Source organism: Phoxinus phoxinus (assembly GCF_949152265.1).
Source record: "Phoxinus phoxinus genome assembly, chromosome: 13".
Taxonomy (NCBI): domain Eukaryota; kingdom Metazoa; phylum Chordata; class Actinopteri; order Cypriniformes; family Leuciscidae; genus Phoxinus; species Phoxinus phoxinus.
This window is the reverse complement of record NC_136888.1, coordinates 30367447-30394180: the sequence shown is the minus strand read 5'-3', so window position 1 is coordinate 30394180 and position 26734 is coordinate 30367447. Positions and strand designations below refer to the sequence as shown.

General features: G+C 36.4%; 1 protein-coding gene across 1 annotated transcript; it reads left to right on the top strand.

Moving 5' to 3' along the window:
* Positions 1–26530, top strand: pgfb (placental growth factor b). The gene is made up of 7 exons (XM_079633275.1): positions 1–580; positions 20756–20792; positions 22057–22253; positions 24038–24117; positions 24394–24423; positions 24503–24565; positions 26098–26530. The coding sequence occupies exons 1-7, from the start codon at positions 464–466 to the stop codon at positions 26117–26119; spliced, it is 546 nt and encodes a 181-aa protein (XP_079489401.1). The 5' UTR covers positions 1–463; the 3' UTR covers positions 26120–26530.
* The last annotated feature ends 204 nt before the right edge of the window (positions 26531–26734 follow it).

Sequence of the window (26734 nt, the reverse complement as noted above, 5' to 3'; positions counted from 1 at the left end):
GGAGATTTAAATGATCAACTTGTTGAAAGGTAGTCAGGGCGCTCATGTGGAAGTGTGCCACTCTATTTGGGAAATGCGCGAGCAGGAATCTTGCACTAGGAAACAGATGCTGGATTTCAAGTGGCGCGTGAGGACGATTAATACTGCCAACTATAATTTTAAAAAGCACGGGTTATTTTAAACATTTTAGCGCTGGTATTCGCGTACATCTACCCGAGGTGATATAGATTGGATGCAATTAAGTGACGCCAGTGATCAGTGATGACCACTGATTTTTTTTATTTTTTTTATGAAACCAAAAAGATAAGATAAAATATTGGATATATTTCGGATTGTTACTTTTTATTTGGACGCTTTGAGAAAGCTGAGCACACTTTATTGCCGACGAGGAAGGCACAAGCTGGCCACCCAGAACTGTTTGTGGAATATATGTTGAAATCTCCGAATTGACATTACTATTTGGATGGACTACTGTTTGGATTTTTCTACGACTAGACTTGCCCTGGCATTCGAGATGAGTTATTTGACGTCACTGTTACAAATAGTTGCTGCGGTCCAGTTGAACCTTTTACCTGCACAGGTGAGCAAGTTTTTTTAATTTTCCTTTTTATACAGTTAACCTGCATAAATGATAAACCATATTGGCTACGCTGCAAGCGAGCGATGTCACGCTACTATAGAAGAAGAACGCTATTTTAATCTATGGAGCGAGACCGCTTGATCGTAGCGTTCTTGCCGCGTATCACGTGCGATTTGAAAAGTATGCACATCTTTTAATTGTTGGTCTCTATGTCTAATTAAAAGTAATTCAACTGTAAAAAGTTAAAGCAAAACTTGTTCTACGTCGCGTTGTATCTGAATTAGAACGTGTCCAGTGTGAATGGCTACATTGGGTGTGAGAATATAAACGTGTATGTTTAAACGCTTCGTGAATGTGTTGCTGTTAGCTTACGTGTCCAGAACAGAGATATTCAATTGATAGTCTAACTTTCTAAAGTATGAATGAATTAAAAAGAGGATCAGGAGGATTTGAACGTGTCTACGTGCAGCTGACAGTCATGAAAAAACTGACTGACTGAATGAATGAGTCAGTTTACTCAGTGTTGCCAGATTGGAAATGTCCAAGTATCGTACCAGAAGCTCAAAATTATCGTATTTGGATGAAAATGATCGTACACGAGGAAAACATGCGCAGAATTCTCCAACGGGGGGGGGGGGGGGGGGGGGGGGGGGGTCTGAATAATTCGCTTGGTTGGGTCCTTACCATAGACTGTAAAAAAATAGGTCCTTACATGCGCTTCGTGAGGCACACACGCACACTAGCCATAGACAGTATATGACACTAGCACACACACGCAAGGTCTCTCGCTCCCTTTCTCTGCTGTGCGCGCGCTACCCATGCGCGCTCTTGCTTGATCGATCTAGATTCCGGGAGATTTTTTAACTAATTTGCGGGCAATTCTGAAATTATCGTACATTATGGGATTTTTTTCATTATTGATCGTACATCGTACAGAGGTCAAAATTATCGTACAAATACGATAATTATCGTACGTCTGGCAACACTGAGTTTACTTTTGACACGGATCCCAGTAAAGCCTCGCAGACGGCTGTTTTTATAACACCCTCTATAACTTGATCCCTTTTTGAAGTGCTGGAAGAGAAAGCGTTGAGTCATGAAACGTGACGAACTGCATCACCCCTCTCTAACTAACCCACAGGCGTGTGTGACACACTGACTCGCCTTACTTAGTAGTGATGAATCGATGACAAAATCATCAAATTAGACAGTCAGACAATATATTTATATGCTTTCTTTTGTTTTCAAAGATAATGAGAGACTAATTTGGCAATATTAAGTCGTCAGAACTAGCATGTGCTCTTAAAGGGATAGTTCACCCAAAAATAAAAATACTTGCCTTCATGTTATTCCAAACATTTATGAATTTCTTTCTTCAGTTAAACATAAAATAAGATATTTTGAAGAATGTTGGTAGCCAAACAGTTGTGGGGCACAATTGATTTCCATAGTATTTTCTTTATGGAAGTCAATGGTCAACTGTCTGGTTACCAACATTCTTCAAAATAACTTATTTTTAGTTCAAAAGAAGACAGAAACTCATACGGGTTGGATATGAGGGTGAATAAAGGATGACTGGACTTTAATTTCTGGGTGAACTATCCCTTTTAGCTACTAAGATATCAAATAAAAATGACATAGGCTACTGTCTATATCCATTCGAAACTATCACTTTGAAATGCCAAGTTTCACAATGTTGAATAAAAAGATAATTGTCCCACATCTCAAGGTAAAATATCGCACCTCATGTTATGTGAGATGGCTAATGGCTGTAAGGAGAAATGTTGGCAGGAGAGTCTACCTCAACTTTCTTATCTATTCCTTGTCATCATGAACAAATGTGTTCGAGCCGAAGACATGCACAAATGGGCTTATGCACCTGTAGTCATGTGTGTAGTTCAAATAGCCAAACACTGTTAGTTAGACCACCACACTTCAAGGCCCTCAACCTAATGCTTGACAGTTTTTATTACCGGGTAGTATAAAAGTAGTTATTTGTGTCAAATCAGATTAAAATGGCTGTATATCCTACATCCACACTACAACTGAAGCTTTCATCTGATTATTAAACTACTATTCTCTGAAATGATTAACATGATATGAAAGATTGATATATCTTTCATATCATGTTAATCATTTCAGAGAATAGTAGAGAATGGATTTTTTGCTGCAAATCTAGTATTGTCTAGTTACAAAAGCGTAAAATGAGCAGTGACAAACATTAAACGAGTGAAAAGTGTATATTCTTTTGTTATTCAATATTAATCATGCTAGTGGCAGGTTAGAACAAAGTTTATCAGGCGTAGTAAAACCAAAAACCACACGCTTCTTCCGGACCTCACAATTGACTTACGCCTCCATTCATTTTTCCCAAATCCACTAATGCCGTCTCTCATATCACTGGCTGTGCACCAGGTGTGTGAGTGTGTCTCTGTCTTCTCTTGTCCCTCTCTCTTGTTCTTGCGTCTAAACTTCGTTATATCAGGAGTTACAGGAAGTTCCCAAACAGTCACCGTGACTTTGCCAAGTAAGACATGTTATTTTGTTGATCCTGGAACAACATTCCAGTCAAAAATGTTGACCTACCCCTAAACTTATAACTTATCCCAAAAATGATAGGTGAATAATACTGATGTAGAAACTCCTAACCCTGGTTGTAAACATAATTTTGAGATAAACTGTAAACTTAAACTGTCCCTTAAATCTGATTGGCTGATTGGAATGTTGTTCCAGGATCAACAAAGACGTTGATCCAGGAACATGTTATACTCGGGGAAATGACGTTCACCATTGGGGAAACACCTGCAGTTACTATTGCTGGTGATTATTTTAAAGGGAAGGTTAAGCACTTCTATAATTTTTAGCACTTCTTCTAAATAAATGGACTTCTTTCCATTTAAATGCTTTACAAAGTATCATTCATTTGACATGGCACCATTTTTTTTATGTGAACACTTCCATTTATTCAAGCTATAGAGAGCATGTTGCTACTACTTTGATGATTGATAGCTTGATGGTTAAACCACTTATTGTTTAATTAACAAAGTTTGTGAGGAACACGTTCAGATAATCGAAACAATCAGCGTGAGAGGAGGCTTATGTAGAGCCGACTTACCTCTGTTACCTCCTCCACCCCAACTCCTCACTCTCGATTATTCCGATCCCAGCCAGGGATTAAGGGGAGAGTGCTCTGGGTTTGGGCCAAACTCCGAGCTCCAGCCCTCTCCTTGGACCGCACGCGGAATACGCATATTTTCTGATTATATCAAAACGTGAACTTGTAAAATTACATTTTATTGGTTCCTAACCCTCTGGTGCTCTTCGGTCACAAAATGTTTCGTTTTGTTGCAACTTTTTAAACTTGGTAAAGGTTTTGGCACTTATATGTGAACACACACACACACACACACACACACACACACACACACACACACACACACACACACACACACACACACACACACACACACACACAAAAAGTTTAAATGATCCTGAAAAAAAAAGTCACACTTGTATTTTTCATGGTAAAAAAGGACCGCATTGGAAATGATTGGGAAACTAATTTCTTCTAATGGAAACTTTTGGTACTGCGCCCAAAAAAATCGTACTAAAAGCTAATTTTTTAATATGTATCAACCTCAAATTTGAAACAAAACTTTAGCTTTATGGCTTTGATTTTCTTGCAGTTTTAGAGTAAAACATGTTTTGAAAAATATAAACTTCATATAAAAAATTTAAATCGTATTTTTGTTCAGTTTTCATAACAATAAACATACAATTTTATAAAAGGTAAGTTCACTTTTTAAAAAAAATTTCACTTCAGCAATAATCTGCCAAGTGTTATCTTTAAGATACCAAACTTAAGTCTGTGCTCCTAAAGCATTCAATATTTATGCCAGTTTAGGTTGGAAAGATAATTTTCAGGTCAATGCTCAAAAAGTGAACAAATGGATTATAACTGAATAAATACAATTAAGTACCATGAAATTCCCTAAAATACAGAATGTTAAATGAAAAACATTATCGAAATAAAATATAGTACATTAATTTCATTGAAATAAAAAAAATCTGCAATTTTTGACTGCCATGCGGAAAGCACCAGAGGGTTAAATATGAGCTTTTCTTTAAAACCGCATAAAAGTTTGTCCTTGACCCTAATACTTTTCCACCTTCCTTGACTGTGTTGTTTTTGCAAATGAATGGATATTCACATTGCTTTTATACAATGTGTTCATGTCCTGTTCTCGGTTTCTGGAGGATCTGTTTAAAGCAATCTTGTAATGATCACTTGTATAAGAAAAGGAGTCGCTGTATCATTCCCAATGTTAGACAATCATCTTACAGAGGGTTTCTTTGAACTTGAGTAAAACCTATCAGGGACTTTTTTGTGTTTGTGTGACAGAGGTTAAAAAACACACAGCATATATCAGTTCAGTATGGGTATTACATGGTAGATGACTGCATGATGCGAATACAATAGTTGAAAGAAGTTTGATTTCATACATTGTTGTATTACATATTGTGTGATACTGCATTTGAGACCACATGGGGTCTGAAATTTAGCAACCAATGTTATTACCACATGGGGCGCTGTAGCAGGTAATAACATAAAATATATTTATTTTATGGGCTGTCACAACAACAGATTTGTCTTTACATGAGTATCGTAACCAAAGGAATTCCCGATAAAAATATTTTCTCAACTACCAATAGAAATTTTGAAAGAAAAAAAAAATCAATAAAGCTATCAGCCAAAAGTGTGCCACACAAGTCCTGAAAAGTGAGGCCAAAGCATTTCGATCGCCCCCTGGCTGCAGTATAGGTCATAAACCCCAACCTCTCTGTGTAATCGAATGGGACGCAGGCCAAACTAAAAAATGCAATTACACTTCAATTCATTTATTTCCAAAGATCGTTTCTGTTGTTATCACACAGGTGTACAGTATGTTCAAGGGTTAATTTTTTCAGTAAGTTTGGCTTTTGTTAGTTATTTGATTCTATAAAAATGGGGTGTAACGTCGTGATTGACAGCTGTGCTTGTGGTTAAGACTCAGGCTCCGCATGATGGAATAGCCAACAACAATTTCAATTTCTGGGATATTTTGGCTCAATTTTTCTACATTGGTGGGGGGGGGGGGGGGGGGGGGAAGAAACATCTTTTTTACATTCTACTACCACCTACTTTGTTGGAGTGTCAACCAGTTACCGGCACTGGATTATTTACTGTACATTGCGAAATCCATACTCTTTTATTAGGTACTTCTTTTGAATAAGTAATAACTTTGTGACCAAGTTAGTATGACCATGTAGTATGAATGTAAGCCAGATGTACTACATTCATGCACAGCATACATTGTGGTCATTGTCATGTGACCTTCCAGCATCAGTTGTGTCGTTTCACTGCCATTCAAAATATCCTCTCCTGTGGCCTCACGGCATAGTAAATTGTCCTTTGGATGCACACTTCGGGTTCTTTTCATCGTTTATTAAATACTGTGAATTCAAACATACTACTCTTTTCACATACTGTTTTTTTGCCTCATATGAGACTCCTTTCTAGTAGGGAAGTATGTGACTTCGAATGCAAGCCAGTATTATCATACAGTATGTGTAGTATTCATTTCTTTTTCCGTTAATAATGATATATTGTGACAAGAATCTGTCTGAACAAATAAGTTAAAGTTAGCTATAGCTTAAGATTCTTGCACAATAATACATCTGGCCCTCTTGAGCGCTTGGGTTGTTACAGAACCCAACATTTTTGTGGGAACTCAAATGAATGCTATTGATTTTAGCATTTTTTTTTTTTTTTTTTTCACTTTGAACAATTATTTGGAGACAATAACTAGTGCCAGAATGCACAGATGCTCTACATTACAGTCTTAAAGCTCCATAAAGAGAACTTGAATGCATATAATTTAATGCATATTTTAAATTCAATGGTTTGAGCATGAAATAACCTTTAAATGGTTTATTGTGCAAGCTTAGTTGGTGGAAAAAATTGGTCAATACACCAAAAAAGTCTGTAATCCCGGTATCCCAGCGGTGTTCTTCCAGTGCATACATATACAGAGTTAGTTTTCAGTTTGTGAATATGAATTCACCAATGCACACACACGAGGACGAGGACACTGTCATGTTTGGATAAGACCAAGGCCTTAACACCTTTTAGTTGAAGCTATTTTGATGCTGATACTGGATCTTTATTAAACCTGTTTCTTAGCAGACTGGCCATCTAGTGCTAACTGGTGCAGTGCAATGCATTCAGATCACCTTTTGCCCCTGGGTGGACTGACATGCAATTCCCAATGGACTAGGACAGAGTCTGTGCTGAATAATGTGAGCTCCCTCCCATGCATTTTTTTTCTTCTCTAGGGAGAGATGTCTCCTTTGTGCTGCTGTCTCGCCCGTCCCGCCCGTCTCATCTGCTCTGCCACTGTTAACCATTTCTGGAGAAAAGCAAACAGAAGGAGAAAGTAAATATTGGCCATGTGGTTGTGAAGACCATTTATAAATGTCTTCTTCTGCCCTCTCGTGTCGGGCGGAGTGTTCCCGAAATATGTTGAGTCAGGCACTGGGAGAAATTCTTCCATGTGTCATGGTTACATATGCTGTCCTCAGCACAAGCTTACGTGTCACCCATGATGATGTGTGTGTAATGGAAGCGGAGGTTTAAAGGGCCCGAGAAACACAACGCAAACACTCACAACGCAACCAAATACTGAAACGTGCTGCTAATACTCACAACGTACAAATGTTTAGGATTTTAAAATAAACAAAAAACTCACCGTTCAGGTCATCGACAACACCACTGGCAAGACATTGAACAATAAGCATGTCACTGGTTTATCACTTGTTGGTGTCCCCTTGAAACATTTTCTGCTTTTTTTCAGCACATTTCGGTATTTGGTTGTGTTTTGAGCATTTGCAGCACGTGTGTTTGCCTGTGTTTTTTTTCTGTTTGCGTGTGTTTTCTTCAGCTGAGCGTTGAGCTCTCTTGGCCACCGTATATTTAAAGGGACAGTTCACCCAAAAAGGAAAATTCTATCATTAATTACTTACCTTCATGTATTTCCAAACATGTAAGTCTTTCATTCATCTCCATTCATCAACTTCAAATGATATTCTAAATTAAATATGAGATTCATATCTTTCCATTGGACTCTGCACAACCACTTTGACGCTTCAAAAAGTTCATAAAGAGATTGTAGAACTAATTCATAAGAATTGGTTTCGTCAACATTTTCTGAAGAGACGATCGGTTTATATGTGAACAGATTTAAATGTAATTCTTAATCCCCAAATCAGCATATTAATGATTGAAGGACACTGTGAAGGACATATGAGACTGAAGACTGGAGTAATGATGCTGAAAACTCCGCTTTGATCACAGGAATAAATTACATTTGAAAATGTACATGTGAACGGTGTATGTTAGAAATAAAACACTGATATTGGAGAATAAGGAATTACTCCCACTTCACAACACATATTGCTGTTGTTTTTATTGTCCTGCTTTAAGTGCAATGTGTTCACTGGCTCTAGAACGTCCTCATATTTTGGCAGGATTTTGTCTAATTTTTTTTAAATTCGTATACCCCTGGTTTAATCAAAGTTGGTCCTGAAAAGTTTGAGAACCCCTGAAACCAAATTTTTAACTCTTTCCCTGCCAGCATTTTTTCAGCCAGCGCCAGCCTTTTTGATAATTTTCACAAAACTTTTAAGGCCCCTAGAATATTTTGTTGCATGAATATCTACATGCGGTATATCAAAAGATCCATTCAAAAGAACAACAACAACAAAAAACATTTTATTCTAGCTTCATGGTATTCTTTTGTATATCAACACTTGAATGTTGGTAAGTTTCAGAAGAAAAAAGTTTCACTTTTTTGTCAAAGTCTACATCAGGATCAGATTCAGAACATGATCGAAACATAGATGGAGTAAATCGAGTCAATCAACACCCCGAAAGTTTGCAGTCGTTAACCCTTCCTGGGTTCGACATTTCATGGCAGTTTTGATTGTTTAATGTTTGATGATTGCGTTTGCTTATATTGCTTGGTTCTGCTTCTTCTTCGCCTGTGGTTTGATCCGGAGATTCTGCACTCCTTCAGAAGAAGCGTAATAGCGCCCCCTACGGTATAACAGTGAAAACTTGGAATGGCGGAAAATTCCGTCAATAGACCTTATTCAGAGCAGCGCCACGACGAAAATGAAAGCGAGGCTGTGAGGGATAGACTTACCGTGTTCTGAATGGCATCCGCTGTAAAAAGCTGTCACGTATCATTTTCCACAGCTCATGTTGTCGGGAATTTTTTTGTCTACTGAAAATATTTTTTTGCAGTGTTTCATCATCAGCAGAACAATACAGAAATGCATTAAACAACAGTACAACCCACTGAAGAGATGTATGTCTATCCCTCACAGCCTCGCTTTCATTCCCGTTAAAAATCAAAGATGGCGCTGCTGTGAATAAGGTCTATGGCGGGGAATCGTTGTGTCATAAATGATGGAAACGTCAGTCAGTGGCGGGGAAAGAGTGAAGTAGGATATTACAGATTCTTGGAAGTTTATAACCTCTTGTTGTCCTGAATGTTTAGTAAGTCAGCTGAATATTTAGCCTTGTTGTTAGTGTGACTGATGCTGATAAATGCATCCACAGTTATTCCTCATATTCATTAATTACTTTACCGAATGTGCAGGTTCATTCGTTCAATGCTATTATTGCCGCCAATCTATTTTCTCCTTTTCCTGTCTTTTTTTTTTTTTTTTTTACTTCCCGTCTCCGGTGTCATCTGCAGTGTGCACTTCCATAGTCTTTCCTCCAAGTGTTAATACATGTTCTTTTTTAAGGGTGTCATGCGACATGCCAGCTTTCATTTCCTTCCTCATTGCATCATGTACATTGTCTTGCTCCCGTCGGGTAACTTTACGTTCTGGTGTTCTTCACGCTCGCCTCAGACCTCAGTCCCTCTGGACATGATAGTGGTGCTGGAATATTTTTGAGGCTTTTGTGTTAATTCACAGATTCTAGCTTCCTGTTAGAGTGAATGTCCTGTGTCTGTTTTTAAAAGTGAGGATCATACCAGCTTTGTTGGATATTTGGATCATCTGATCTTATGTCAGAAGATGTTGTTGGCAACGTTCCCTCTAAGCGCACTTGTGATGTGTCACAGATCCAATAATAATACAAATGTGCTACAGATTCCTGAATCACAACTAAATGAATGGGCTGTGTTACATGGAATGGGAGTTATATGAGCAATATGTGTGGAATATGCAGATTAATTTGTCAGATAAAGGCAGCATCATAGAACAGTGCAGAGAACTCAATAAATATTGCAGTAACCAAAGTTTTAAACTTAACTTATGTCTTTTAGGTGATCTCAATTCTCAACAGAGAACGCATAGACGGATACATGGATAGTAATAGTTTCTATTAAATAATCACATAGTTGACATATTTTATCTAAATATTTGCAATATTTGACAGATAAATGTATTACATTTTATATATTATATATAGATATAGATATAATGTTGCATAACATAGGCAAGGAAGAAAACAAAATTCACAGAAATAATGTTTGAGTTCGAGCCTTTATATTATACAATTTCTTCCTTTTTCATCATTATTGTAATTTATTTATTATAACAAGTGCTCTGACCATGAATTATGTTTTTAGGTCATTTAATTAAGTTTGGTCCACAAAACAAAAAACAAACTAATTATACACTGTATATACATTACCAATTAATTTTGGAAAGAAATGAGTACTTTAATTCAGCAAGGATGCATTCAATTAATTTATCAATATGTTTAATGTTACAAAAGATGTATGTTTCAAGTATAGTGCTGTTCTTTAAACCTAAAGCTTGGGAAAATGTGTCTTGGTTTCCACAAAAATATTATGTTTTTAATAATGATAACAATAACTATAAATGTTTCTTGAGCATATTAGAATGATTTCTGAAGCATCATGTGACACTGAAGACTGGAGTAATGATGCTGAAAATCGATCACTGTCGAAAAAAGGTTTTGCTCAACTAGTCAAGATCAAAAGTTAAAAAAGACAAGATCATTGAAAATCCATCTCAGACAAAAAAAATAAAAAGGATTATGATAAAAAGATGTGACTCAGACAGCACACACCATAGAAACACACAGCAGAGGAGAAAGGCTGAAGAAATGAGTCCTCCAAATAAGGGCTGAGAGTTGAGAGAGTGACCGAGTGACAGCATGTGTGTTATGAGCACTGAGCGAGCCACAGGTGCTTCCTCTCCGTCAACACTCAGATAAATAATACTTGAGTCTGACCATCTGTGTCTGCTCAGGCTTCCTCCAGAACACGAGTGGCTGGCAGCCACTTTATCCAAGATCCATCGACGGACTTGCTGGCCGAGTGAACACCTGAGCCGACACTGTCCTGATCCACTGCCTTCACTGTAGATCATGCGATGAGTGTTTCCATGTGATGAGTGTAGAAGTGTTTCCAGTGACAGCACATTCAGAACAGATTGAATTGTATTGTATCTACACTGCGTGCGAGCGTTGTTGTCCTTTACTCCTGGTTCAACAGGACACTTTACTCACGCTACAACAAACATGTCCACTCGTCTCCTCAGGGATCACCTTTGTGTGTCAGTACAACTAAAAGAAAGCATGAGTCAACATGCACACAGTCAACAACACCTTCCTGAAGTTTGCCTACCCAACTGAATCATGGCCACAAGGAATCATTGTTTATATCGTATGTTTTATAGACACATAGTTAAGATGCTATAGGTGAGGAAGATTTCACAGAATATTCACAGAAATAATATTTGTGTTCGAGCCTTTATATTATACAATTTCTTCATTTTTCTATATTATTACTTAAACAAGTTATGTAACCATAAATTATATTGGTCATTTAATTAAGTTTGGTCCAAAAAAATTGGACCAAATATATATATATATAGTAAAGACATTTACATGTTAATTTATAATAAAACTATAAATTGATAGACTATTTATACTTTAATCATTTGTAATCAAGACGTTTTTTTAATAAAACAATTTATTTAAAGAATAATACAAAACCCTTAAATCAAACAATTATTAATGTCAATTACATTAATAATAATAATAATTATAGTGACAGTTTTTTTTTTATTTTTTTTATTTATATTACATTTGTATAATGTTGTATGTTTAAACAGCTTAAATTAATAGCTAAAAATAGCTCCACTTATTCTTATATGGAATTTATGGAATATGGAAAATTCAGCTTGCAAAAAAAAGAAAAAAAAGTTGATGCAAAATTCACAGATTGGTGTGACATTCAGTGACCTCATTCATATTTTTGTACATTTTGCTGTATATAGATAAAACAGTTAACATTTTAGGGGGAGTTTACACAACATAAATTTCTCTAAAACAGAAAACGTTTTAATGCATTTTTCGTTCATTTACTATACACAACAACAACCTTTTGGGGCCCTGTAAACGCAAACTCTAAAGGACTTCAAACTTTCAAAGTTTAACAAGACAAACAAAAGAGCTATCATCTTCGTGCAAAAAAAACTGGAATTTGTGAAAACGGTGACGTCATGCGCTTGCCTATTACATAGTGTTACTAGTTTGGCGTGTGTTTCTTTACAAAATGATACATATCGCCATCTACTGGCCTGGCATAAATAATACCGCGTTTTTAGTCGTTTCCACAGATCCTTGTGAACGGGGATCAGTTTGACACCGTTGTCGTCTGTACGTAAAAGAAAGAAAAAAACACAAATATTTTTTTTTTACCGTTTTTAGTACATGCATAAACCTACTCTCAAATTGTATGTAGGAATGATTTCTATGCCCACATTACTACCAATGCAATTTTTTAGGCATCTTTTTAAAACACTGACCATTGTGCTTCGTATCAATGCAAGTACCACAATATTTAATACATGAATTAATATAGTGCATGTAGCAAATATTTCATCTGGGAATCTCAGGCGTGTTAGCTTGAATTTTCTATTGGACGAAGAAACTTCTACTGAACTATGGATAAACTATGAAACCCTCATGAAATATGCTGCAGCTCCTCATGCATTCATTAACACACATATGCTTCCAGACGTCTCAGTTAGTAGCACGAGTTGTTGTGGTGACGGGACCCTGGCTCTTTCCTGTACGGGCCTGGTTATGGCCCAGGGGACGAGGCGCAATCACAATCAGGAAAAATGGATCTGTCCTTCCTTCAGTGGCACTCAGGGGACTGTCATCCACTCTGTAGGCTTTAATCTCTCATCTGGAGGCAATTTGCTACCATTTACATAGCCACAGCAGGGCTTACTGTAATAAGGAGCACAATTATGCATGGTTGGCCAATTTCAAGGGAGTTTATGTGGAGATGTTTTTGAGCAAGGAAATATTGTTTGTGTTGTCCTCTAAGATTTTGCTAACTGGAATCTGAATAATAATAATCTAAACACTTTATAGAAGTGTTCATTAACTAATGCATCCGGGTCCGTTTTGACCCGGAAGAGGTATAACATTGTTTTAAAAATCCATAGTTTAGTACGAAAATTCAACTTTGGATATGTGTTAAGACGGTCAAAATACACTTTTTAATAAAAAAAATATATAAGAGATTTAAACATTTAAACTAAATTGTTACATCTTTTGCGTTGGGGTCCATTTCGACCCGAAAATAAACTGAAATATATATATATATGTTTTTTTTCTATAAAAATTTGATCTACAAACAGACATTAATTGAATTCATCATTTTATTTTTATTTCAAGATTATAAAAGTCTATAAAATGTTGTTCTAAAAACATAACAGATCAGTAGCCTTAGATATGTTCTAACATCCTGGCTAAAATATTATTACTTATATTAACATTATGGTAATATTTTATTGAAATTAAAGTACAGAAATAAAAGTGAAATTAAAGCAATACACATATGCCTCTCTTTATGCTTGGTAAAATCACTGTAACGTACAGAATCAAGTACTTACTGCTTTTTAAAAAATGGTGGCAACAGACACTGATGTTTAATAAAACAGTAATCGAAAGAAAAGAAACAACGCAAAGGAATCACAACTGTTTCAACTTAGCACACTAATCCATAATAATATAATAATAAACACATTATTACATTACTTCATGCTCAACATATCTTTAAGTGTAAATTCATATTTGAATGTACATGAACTAAAAGTCTTACAAAAAACATTTAAATTAAAACAGTAAAAAAGTTTAATCTAAATATTATTATTTTTGTAACAAAATATATTATGTAGGCCTAACTCACAAATTGGTTGCAAAATCTGAATAGCATTTGAATCACAAATATTACTTCTGAAATTAGGCTGTTTGCTGGAGTAATACAGGACTGTGATTGGACATATTTGCACTGGGCAAGAAGCACATCCATTGTATTTGTAGTGTAATATTTGTGAAAATAGCAGAAATTCTTCTGGAAAATGCTTTTTTGATTTATTCTTTTCCCCCCTGCCTTTTAACTGTGAAGTTTGATTTAATGTAACCTCAAGCGAAAGCCTGCATGAAACCATGATCACAGGATTCTGTTCTTATTAATAAAAATAAAAGAAACTTGTGGTTATTACGCATCATTGAAATATTCCAGTGATCCACCCTGCCTCACTTCAGTTTTGCCAGTAAAGGCGTGCAGTCTGGCACCCGTTTTATAGATTTTGTGTTGTAATTTGTGATGTTGAAGTAAAAGTTCCCATAGACTTTGTGTCTGCTTGAAGTCTCTTGTTCAGTTTACTCAGATTCTTCCTGTCGAAGAAGGCCAGCCCTCTCCCACACTGCTGGATCAATAGGAAAAGACAGGATGGAAGGAGACTCTTTCTGCATGACTTCAGGTCACTGGATTAATATTTAAGAGACAGGGTCTTTATCCTAGACTGTTCTGACCTGAGCGGAGTTACAATTGGAAGTGAAAGCGATAGCACGAGTTATAAATCGAACTGATTGCTTATATATAGTTGTCTCTGCAAAATAAGCTGGGATAGCAGAATAGATTTTAACATATATATATATATATATTTTACCTCTTTAACCAGTCCTGAGTCAAATTATTCAAGAAAAGAAGACTCGTTTCTGGAAACTCACAAGACCGTTCACAGTGTTGGTAACAGAGGAGATCAGAACATCTAGTATTTCAATAAAATCCTCAATCTCTGGAGCCAGCACATTTTCCCAAACAGCCTCTCACATTTTCCTATTTGCATTTGTAATGCCCTCAGTTTCTATCATAATCCACATTTTTAAGAGGAGCCAAAAGTCTGCAGAAATGTTTGGTTACCATTTTGTTTGCTTTCCTATTTTTCTCGAAACTTCCTGCCTCGCATCCTCCGGACCGCAAGATCGGAGTTATTAAACCTGATGTTTCTGCTTGTAGGAGACCCTGAAGTTCACATCAGTCTGTTCATATGCACAAAGTCATAGATAGATAGATAGATAGATAGATAGATAGATAGATAGATAGATAGACAGATAGATAGATAGATAGATAGATAGATAGATAGATAGACAGACAGACAGACAGACAGACAGACAGACAGACAGACAGACAGACAGACAGACGAAGATAGACAGACAGACAGACAGACAGATGATAGATAGATAGATAGATAGATAGATAGATAGATAGATAGATAGATAGATAGATAGATAGACAGACAGACAGACAGACAGACAGACAGACAGACAGACAGACGAAGATAGACAGACAGACAGACAGACAGATGATAGATAGATAGATAGATAGATAGATAGATAGATAGATAGATAGATAGATAGATAGATAGATAGATAGATAGATAGATAGATAGATAGATAGATAGATAGATAGATAGATAGATAGACAGAAAGACAGACAGATGATAGATAGATAGATAGATGATAGATAGATAGATGATAGATAGATAGATAGATAGACAGACAGACAGACAGACAGACAGACAGACAGACGAAGATAGACAGACAGACAGACAGACAGATGATAGATAGATAGATAGATAGATAGACAGACAGACAGACAGACAGACAGACAGACAGATGATAGATAGATGATAGATAGATAGATAGATAGATAGATAGATATATAGATAGACAGACAAGAGATAGATAGATAGATAGATAGATAGATAGATAGATAGATAGATAGATAGATAGATAGATAGATAGATAGATAGATAGACAGACAGACAAGAGATAGACAGACAGACGATGATAGATAGATAGATAGATAGATAGATAGATAGATAGACAGACAAGAGATAGATAGATAGATAGATAGATAGATAGATAGATAGATAGATAGATAGATAGATAGATAGATAGATAGATAGATAGATAGATAGACAGACAGACAAGAGATAGACAGACAGACAGATGATGATAGATAGATAGATAGATAGATAGATAGATAGATAGATAGATAGATAGATAGATAGACAGACAGACAGACAGACAGACAGACAGACAGACAGACAGACAGACAGACAGATGATATAAAGATAGGTAGATAGACAGACAGTCAGACAGATTGATTGATTTAAAGGTGGTTTTATGTACTTTATTAACTTAAATGATGTAAGCATGTACTCGTCTTATTTTGTTGTTTTTACTTATCCCAAGAGAGTTCGTACTCATAACCATGATTCAGAGTGAGTCTTTATCCACCCACACCACAGTGTTTTCCAGCGCAGTCTGTCCTGTCAGCAACTTTAATAATGGCCTACGGCGCTGACATGGCCTCATCAAAATAATCTGAACAGACCAAGAATCCATTAAAATATTACACACAGGTGGATGTCAACACTTACACACATAACACAATAATGGTGACAAGTTACAATTGAGCACAGAAAAATTACCACTTAATAAAAATACTGAAAGTGACAAATATAATGCAATAGAACAGTAAATAGTAATCGACACTGTTTATTAGCTTTGTGATTAACTAATGAAAAAAAAGAGATTGAAATAGAAATTCTCTCTCTCTGCTTAGCTCAACCAACAATTCAAGAAAACGCGTTATTCAGATGCTATTTTAAGGGTGCATGCTTGGCCATAATGTAGCGTGTGCACAACACGCATACACTTTGCTTCTCTCATCTACACAGACGCAGCAGTTCATATTTTTTGCAAACCATACATAATTACAAGGAAAAATATTACCACACGAGGGAAATCATTGTGGTGTCCATGAAGATAAATCTAGCTTACACATTTACCCAAATTATTCAGGCTAATTGTAGTAATGACGGATCAAACCTGTTTGATCAATAGTGGTGAGACACACAGGGACTGTATATAAGGACATCTGACAAAGTGGGTTATCCTCAAGAACCAGGAAACAAAATTATGAAGACTGCGAAATCACCTTTACCATCATGCGTCTGGCAAACCCGCCGTTATAATAGCAATCCGCCATGGAACAAGCACATCTGCTCTTAAAGGGAATGTGAGAGGACGCTCTGATTGGTTTATTGCACGTTACGCCCAAACCACACCTATGAGTAATGAAGCTACTTCCGACCAACTAGTTTTAGATTTGCGTCGGGCGCAATAGTCATTTATCCCGCCGGTATAATAGCAACAGCGCCCGGGATCCGCCCACAAAGTTACTTGCGTTTCAGAACGTTAAAATAGGGCCCTATACCTTTAAGCATTGATCTTGTGTACGTTCCCGGTGGTGACACAGTGGATGTTCTCTATAACATTCCCATTCACTATTTATGACCAGTATAGAACCTTCATGAGTACTTTACTTTCATGCAGCCCATCTGGTTACACACACACGGACAAAGAGGTGCTACGTGAGGTCCCTCGCATAGCTGAGTCAACGTGCCAAGTTTTGTGAACCTTGCTCTTCTGTTCAAGACCAAAGGAGCATGGAGATGCCAAGAGCCCGCCGTCTCGTGTCTGAAAGACCTGCCTGTGAATAGACCTGCCTTTATCCCTCACTGTCACTGAACTAGACAGCATTTAAGGGAACATAAGCATATGATATAAGCTTAATTAAGACATAAGGCTTTATCCAGGAAATCCCAGAATGCTCTATGACTAGCTCAGTGTAAAACATTATATCATTATTATATAAGATGGAACATAAGTCAAGAGCAGTGTTAATTATAAATACATTTATATTTCATTCGCTACTTAAAATTATTCACAATTTTTTTTTTTTCATCTAATGAGGAATGCTTGGTTTCAACACATATTTTCATGTGATACTTTTTGCTTATTGGAACATCATGTTGTTATCTAATGCCAAAGTCTGCATTAACTGTGAAGTCTCTATTGTACGCACAAATTAAAGGTATTGTTCACTTAAAAAGGAAAATGCCATAATTTACTCACCTTCAAGTTGTTTCAAACCTGTATGCATTTCTATCTTCTGTTGAACACAAACGAAGATATTTTGAAGAATGTCTGTAATCGAACAGTGGATGGACCCCATTGACTTCCAGAGTATTTTTTTCCTACAATGGAAGTCAATGGGGGTCGTCAACTGTTTGGTTACCGACGTTCTTCAGAATATCTTCTTTTGTGTTTATCTGAAATTCATACAGATTTAAAACAACTTGAGGGTGAATAAATTATGACAGAATTTTCATTTTGAAGTGAACTATTCCTTTATGGGTAAATGTGATTTCACCAAGTATACGTGTTCCTGGATCAACATCTTTGTTCGATTTCGAACACCGCTTTTGACTAGAAATTAAACTGAAGATAAAATAAAACTAAACAGGACAAGACTGGCACAGGAACATTACTTTTGTTCTCTGAACATTCTCAAAAAAGTCACATTTATAAAATGCCAGAGTTGTTGTATTTCTGTCTGAGTCTTGTTGTCACTAGTCACATGTCATCCTTTGTTCTGTTTTACAGCCATCTTCTAACCGTATACATACTGGGAACTATATTCTCAGAAGGCGAAGCACTGCTACTTCTGCGGAGTGATTAGCTCAACACTGGGTGAACTCTCTTCTCCTCACCACGGGACTTCTCAGGCGCTGCGAGCAAATCACTCCGCAGAAGTAGCAGTGCTTCGCCTTCTGAGAATATAGTTCCCAGTATGTATACGGTTAGAAGATGGCTGTGTCTCATGTGACCTTGTTATTTGTACAAATCACTGTGACTATACAAATCACAACATGTAAATAGGAAAATGTTGGCGTTATTTTGTCACTTATTGAGAGCAGTATGCTAGCTGGAGCCATTTACCTCCAGTTTTTGTGCTAAGCTAGGCTAGCGGTGTGTGCGTCAGACAGAGTTACGGCACACACGGAGATGAAAATGGTATGTGTGGATCTAACTCTGGGGGATACGGTGAATAAGCTAAAGTCCCAAAAAGTCGGCGTGTTCCTTTAATAACAAAAATTGCGTTTTGTATTAATGGTCCTTTAAGCTGTTAAAGCTACGTTTTTAATAGGGAACAGGATGTTGAAAGTTCTGCACTCCCAACTGTGTTTTATAGCATAGGGTTAATGTTAATGGAAGTACTTACTCTTTACTGTAAATGTCTCAGTAAATTCCCTCATTTTAGAATAAAAATATGGCAAACACAGTAATCGCATTGACCCCGCAGGATTTCCCTTTCACTTTCACAACTAGTCTTGCCGTGGTGGCTGAAAGCTTTGACCTACTAGGCCTTTAAACTCTGTGAATAACTCTGTGAAGTGTCCAGATCCTTTTTATTGCCTAATCATAACTCTAGTTTTTCTCATTTATATAGGCTAAAATTAACTGGCTATAAAGTTGTGCAAAGAGCCTGTAGCAATATTTCACTGTAAAAAAACAAACAAACAAAAAATGCAATAAGCATGTTGCAATAATCTTACAATTAAAAATTTAGCATCAGAATGAACTTCCCTGGATTGAACTTGAGATATCAAGTTTTTTTTTTGAATTGTCTGTTGTTAAATCGACAACTTTTTTTTTTTTTTTTTTTTTTTACAATGCAATAGTAAATGCAATATAGTAATGCAATATAACATAATATACTGTTGAGAAAAGGTTGGGAGACTTATGTGATTAATTCAATTCTCTAACATTTTCTCTATAGTTTCCCCATATCTCCCATCCCAAAGTATCGCATGCTGTTCCCCTCAAGGCACTGGTTCAAAACCACACCGATTCCTACATTTTTCTGGCTGATAGAAAAAAAAGCCTTGCTGTTTATCATAGGCTCAATTGAAAATAACCGCAGAGGGAGATGGACTAATGGGAAAATAAATAGCTAAATCTTATACTTCAGGAAGCAGATTTTGAACTTGAACAGACACACACTAACAGGAATTTGATACGGCTCAGCTTCTTGTCCTGGCACACATTAAAAACACACGAGAAGAAAACACTTCTGTAAAAACACAGAAGAGGAAACATGTATTATTGTTTCTTGCCACCAGAGAGGGCTGTTGTTTAAAGGCCCTGTCGTTTAAGTCAGTGACAAATCCAGAATTTCTGGTCACCAGCATCATTGTTGATGCAGGGACCAGCATGGGAAGTGGGAGTGCAGGTGGACCAGATACACCAGCTCAGTTTTGCCAGAGAAAAGCATGACTAGACCAGCACTATACCAGCTCTAACCAGCATAACCAGCCTGGACCAACAGGGAATTAATGCTGGTTTATAAAAGCAATGGGGGCGCCAAGAAGCCATTGTTTACAGTGAATTTAGAACAGCTGATGGCCATTGTTTGGCGGAGCTGTTATATATTCACTGTAAACCACGGCTTCACAGGGATTATTGCTTTTATTAAACTTTTAGCACACATAACAAGGCCTGGTCTCAAAATTGAAGGTGAAGAGTGCCACATAACGCTAACAGGGGTCACTCATACTTCATTACATAAATAACAAACAGTTATGCTGAAATACATAATACTGGAACCACAGCAACATATTATATATAGTTATACTGATATAATGAGTGGGAAATGGTGGGAAAAAATGGAAAAGTACAGTATATTAAATTGTATCTTAACTTTACCTGAAGATTTAACAAATATTTTTGGCAATCTGATAAAAAAATTACATGTTCTCGAAGAAAATTTATATTAATGAAGTGAGTTCACACTTTTTTTTTTAATCATGGCCTTTATATGGTATCAATTATATAATTTCTGTCTTTTTCTACACTTTTTTTTGCAGAGTTCTTCCTTAGGAAATGTAAACAGCACTGCTAAAGGTAAGAGTCATGTCATGACTTAAAACATATCAAATACATATTCATCAGATACACTGGTTTATCTCGCCACACTTGCTACATTTTTACATCATTTGTTTAGATGATATTCGCTCTTAGAAGAAAAGGTTCTATATAGAACCTTAAAGGGTTCCGTCAGGTGCTTCATATATAGAACTTTTTATGGGTTCCCATCATGGGATTATTATTATTAATTTTTTAAATTATTATTTATTTTTTATTAATTTTTCATTTTAATTACATTTCATGAATTAAACAGCTCGTAAACCTACTTAATCACTTTTAAACAAAATCCATTAAACATGGAAGGATTATGCATTCATTTAAAACGTTTCTTCTCATATAAAACTTTTTTTTTAAGAATAAAGAATAAATAAATTTAAGAATAAAGGTTCTTTAAAACTGAGTCACGAATATAGAAATCTATTGAACCTGTGTGTATAGTTGAAAAAAAAAAACTGTTTTCCCCCCATCTTTTTTTACTCTGTTCAACATTTTTGTTTTGGTTATGAGGATCAGACACAGATGAAAAATGTATATTTTTCAGGAACTGTAAAAGGGGGACTGTACATTGTTCTTAACTCAAGTGCTTTTATTAGCCATGTGTTATTTATTTAGTAGAGCCTTTTTGGCAGTTTTTTGCTGTCAAATAAATATTTATAGCCTCTAATTCAGATGTAAGAGAAAGCCTTACTCAATAGTGAGAGTAAAATGGCAATAAAAAAAAAAATCCAAATTTGTAATAAAGAGCCATTTCGCTGCAAGACCACATAGGACATTCTCTTTTGAGAAATCCTGATAAATGAAAAACAGGACACACACACACGGACACACACACACAGACACACACACACACGGACACACACACACACACACACACAGCTGAGGTTTTTCTTGTTGCCTTTCCTAGATATTTTGTAAATCAAACATTTCTATTTCGTTGTAAATTTCTACATATATAAACATGCGTCATGTACTGTATATATTTGCTTTGCGAAATAAGAACAAAAGTTTCTTGAGATTAAACTATAAGTGGTTCAACCAGAGTGAGAAGTTTAGAATTTGAGTAACTATATAATTCTAGTCTAATGAGGCACATTATTATTGGTTAATTATGGATTATGTGACAAGTTCTTCTCTTATCTATCATAGTTTGCTCAATGACTTCTTCTAAATGCTCAGTGATGCTTCTTGTGTGTTCTAGCACTCTTTTACATGCGTCTCATACAGTGTTTCTGTGTCGCAGTGATGCTCTTTCAGGAGGTGTGGGGGAAAAGCTTCTGCCGCACTATAGAGAAGCTCGTGGAAGTGGTTCAGGAGTACCCTGGGGAGGTGGAGCACATCTTCAGCCCCGCCTGCGTGCCATTGGTCCGCTGCGCTGGTTGCTGTGGAGATGAGAACCTGGAGTGTCACCCTACGCTCACTTCTAACATCACTATGCAGGTAACAACCACAATACTCACTGTTTCAAAAGAAGCACAACATATCTTAGTGTAATTGTGACATTATAACTCACAATTGTTTTTTATTTTCACATTTCTCTAAATTTTTTATTTTTTTCCTTTTGTACTTTGGTGAGGAAACTGGCTTCCACAATGTACTTAGACATTTGATTCCTCTAAATATTATATTATATTATACACTCACCGGCCACTTTATTAGCTTCAGCTTTCTAGTACCGGGCTGGACCCCTTTTGTCTTCAGAACTGCCAAGGCACAGATTCAACAAAGTGCTGGACACATTCCTCAGAGATTTTGGTCACCATTGACATGAGAGCATCACACAGTTGCTGCAGATTTGTGGCTGCACATCCATGCTGTGAATCTCCCGTTCCTCCACATTCCAAAGATGCTCTATTGAATTGAGATCAGGAGACTGTGGAGACCATTTGAGTTTAGTGAACTCATTGACATGTTCAAGAAACCAGTTTGAGATGATTTGAGCTTTGTGATATGGTGTGTTATCCTGCTGGAAGTAGCCATCAGAAGATGATGCACTGTGGTCATAAAGGGATGAACATGGTCAGAAACAATACTCAGGCTGTGGCGTTTAAATGATGCTCAATCAATCAATAATAAGAAGCACAAAGTGTGGCAAGTAAATATCCCTCACACCATTACAGCACCAGCCTGAACCGTTGATACAAGGCAGGATGGATTCATGCCAAATTCTGACCCCATCTGAACGTCACAGCAGAAATCAAGATTCATCAGATCAGGCAACGTTTTTCCAATCTTCTATTGCTCAATCTTGGTGAGCTCGTGTGAATTGTAGCCTCAGTTTCCTTTTCTTATCTGACAGGAGTGTCACCGGTGTGTCTTCTGCTGCTGCAGTCCCTCTGCTTCAAGGCTGGATGTGTCGTGTGTTCAGAGAGTATTGTGTGTTCAGAGATTGTTGTGTGTTCAGAGATAGTTGTGTGTTCAGAGATAGTTGTGTGTTCAGAGATAGTTGTGTGTTCAGAGATAGTTGTGTGTTCAGAGATAGTTGTGTGTTCAGAGATAGTTGTGTGTTCAGAGATAGTTGTGTGTTCAGAGATAGTTGTGTGTTCAGAGATTGTTGTGTGTTCAGAGATTGTTGTGTTCAGAGATAGTTGTGTGTTCAGAGATGCTCTTCTGCAGACCTCAGTTGTAGCGAGTGCTTATTTGAGTTACTGTGTCCTTTCTATCCGCTGAACCAGTCTCGAACAATTCTCCTCTGGCATCAACAAGACATTTTCAGCCACAGAACCGCCGTTCACGGGATATTTCCTCTTTTTCTGATCATTCTCTGTAAACTCTAGAGATGGTTACGTGTGAAAATCCAGTCCGTCTGGCACCAACAACAATGCCACGTTCAAACTCACTTATATCCCCTTTCTTCCCCGTTCTGATGCTCAGTTTGAACTTCAGCGGATCATCTTGACCATTTCTACATGCCTAAATGCATTGAGTTTCTGCCATGTGATTGGCTGATTAGATATATGCATTAATAAGCAGTTGATCAGGTGTCCCTAATAAAGTGGCCAGTGAGTGTATATTATATTATATTATATTATATTATATTATATTATATTATATTATATTATATTATATTATATTATATTATATTATGACCTGAATATATAAAAATGGCCTTTATTGTTGGAGGCATTGTTTGGTTTTTTACTAAAGTTATATCTGGAAGAGACATTGTTTTGTCTGTGTCTGGCACACAGTTGCGATGGATATTAATATTTTGACTTTTTCAGTTATTAAAGATTAAGCCAGCAGAGCAGGGCCAGGAATATGTGGAGATGACCTTTGTGGAGCACAAAGCCTGTGAATGTAGGTAAGGAAAAGATCAATTCAGTTTATGTAACCGTATGTTTTGCATACAGCTATTTTGTGATACAGCTGCTTATTGTTATTATAGATTATTGAACAAGCTAATTGAATATTGAAATGAATTATTGAACATAATTGAATATTGAACATAAATGTTGAAATTGTGAATGTGTTTTTCTGGATGAACTGAATTGATCAACATACGAAATATGTGTTTGTAATAGTCCCTCTGCATTTCTTTTTTGTCTCTGCATGATTTCTCTTACATTGTGATGCCAAGACTAAGAAAACCTACAACAAAACAAGACAGGTAACAAGTCGTTTACGTACAATTACACTGTGGTATATACTGACACAGTGGATTACAGTGATTATTCATGTTTTTGTAGATGGAAACCCAGAAATAGAGGGAGAAAAAGGAAGGAGAAACAGAGAGTGAAAGACTGTGACAGGTAAGTTAAATATTAATAGTTTTACATTAGCTTGTAGCCAAGCTAACAATGCACTATTATAATAAGCATAAAGTGCATAGTACACTTAACATACATTTTTAACTATACTCTCCTATATTTAATGAAATCTAAATTAATTTTTTAGCAACATCAACGATCTGCCGTTCGATACATATTTTTTTTTTTTAAACGCTTAAAAGTGACTTTTTTGAATTGTAATAATTATCCACAACAATATTCAAAGGCCCCATGTATTTTCCAGGTCTTCGTAATTTACTTGATAAGGATTAAGTAAAAAAAAAAAAAAAAAAAAAAATTATATATATAGTTCACTTTAAAATGAAAATTCTGTCATCATTTACTCACCCTCAAGTTGTTTCAAACCTGTATGAATTTCTTTATTCTGCTGAACACAAAAGAAAATATTTTGACCAAACATTTACCAGGTCCCATTGACTTCCATAGTAGGAAAAGAAAATACTATGGAAGTCAATGGGACCTGGTAACTGTTTTGTTACTGACATTTTTCAAAATATCTTCCTTTGTGTTCAGCAGAAGAAAGAAATTCATACAGGTTTGAAACAACTTGAACTATCCCTTTAACTGACTGTCTGTGACCTTCGTTCACTGTGTCTTTAAAATAACCTTGTGTGTTTTTGATACACTCTAAAAAAAAATGCTGGGTTGTTTTAATCCAATTTTGGGTCAAATATGGACAAAACAAACGTAGGATCAAAAATGCAATTTAAAAATGTAACCCAATGGCTGGGTTTGTCCATATTTGACCCAAAATTGGGTTAAAACAACCCCACATTTTTTAAAGTGTAGTTTAAGCGCAATAAGATGCGAAAGAGAAATTAGTTTAATATAGCAGTTTATATAGTTTAACTGTGCACGTGCTTCGGATGTGTGCTCTCAGAAAACCATAAAATAGAAGTTTATACTGATACGGCTTTAAAGCATGCAAATAAAAAACTTTTATGACGATGAAGAACTGTATGATAGAAGAACTGGAGATGATAATCAAAACCGAACAGTTTTTGGCAGAATATCTGAGGCATGAGTTGTAAAGGCTCCGCCCTCTTCTGGATAGGATTTGCATTTAAAGATACAGTACATGCACAAAAACACAATGTTTTTCCTTCCAATGGGCATTTACAACAATGAAATGAAACTTAACAGACACATTCTGTCCCTTTTAAAAAATAATGAGGTGCATGGACAAACCATTTATAATACTGCAATATTCCATAAAAAAAAATGGTTTTTGATTTAATTTTGACTTTAAAGCCAGTTATTTCAGACATTACCACATGAAGAACATCATCTCACCAGGTTCTAAAACAAAGCTGAAATTATGTCTCGTCTCCACATTTCAGTGACATTTTGATAAGAGCAGTTTTTTTAATGTATTTAAAGTTCACAAGGACAAAGAGTGCATTGTTTTCTGAGCGTAAGCAGCCCACTTACTCTCTCTCTCTCTCTCTCTCTCTCCCCCTCTCTCTCTCTCTCTCTCACACACACACACACAGGTGTCAGCCTCCCCGTAGGTAAACGCCGTCTCGCCGAGATGCCAGCCAATCACGCGCACCCTCCCCCTTCTGTGCGACCCTCACCATCATCATCATTCACTCATGGATACTGCCACTGCTCCGCATCCCACGATCCCAGATGCGCGGTTGTTATGGTGACGGGGCTTCTGTCTGCAGTGATCTATACAGGAAACTCCTGTTGTGCTAGTCTCTACAGAAGAAAAACAAACCTAAAATCTGAGACTGACTTAAACCCTAAGGACTTATATTATTATAATATAATAAGATGGTTATTTTATTGTGTTATATTAATAACATTAGTAGTAGAAGTAGTAATAGTAGTGGAACTGGTTTAGCAGCTTTCCCAACTCTTATTTATTGAAATCCACTGAAGTACAACTGTTTGTGTTTAATTAATTAATCAATATATATATATATATAAAAAGCCATTGTGTATTTGTTAATAAATCCAGGAGCCAAAGATATTTTATTTTCATCTGTCTTATCACACCTATGCCTAGACTATATTACACTTTACTTGCGTGAAAACCTTGTTAGGTGATGTTTTCATGTGAAGTGTTTTCTTCTTAAAGCTTCTCTGTGGGTTTAGCCCACGACTTGAGCATCAAATAAGTGG

Excerpts from the sequence above, each read along its gene's own strand:
- pgfb (XM_079633275.1), top strand. The coding sequence starts at position 464 with ATGGACTACTGTTTGGATTTTTCTACGACTAGACTTGCCCTGGCATTC. Across the intron at positions 581-20,755 it reads TGAACCTTTTACCTGCACAG|AGTTCTTCCTTAGGAAATGT; the intron begins GTGAGCAAGTTT and ends TTTTTTTTGCAG. Across the intron at positions 24,118-24,393 it reads CACAAAGCCTGTGAATGTAG|ACTAAGAAAACCTACAACAA; the intron begins GTAAGGAAAAGA and ends TGTGATGCCAAG.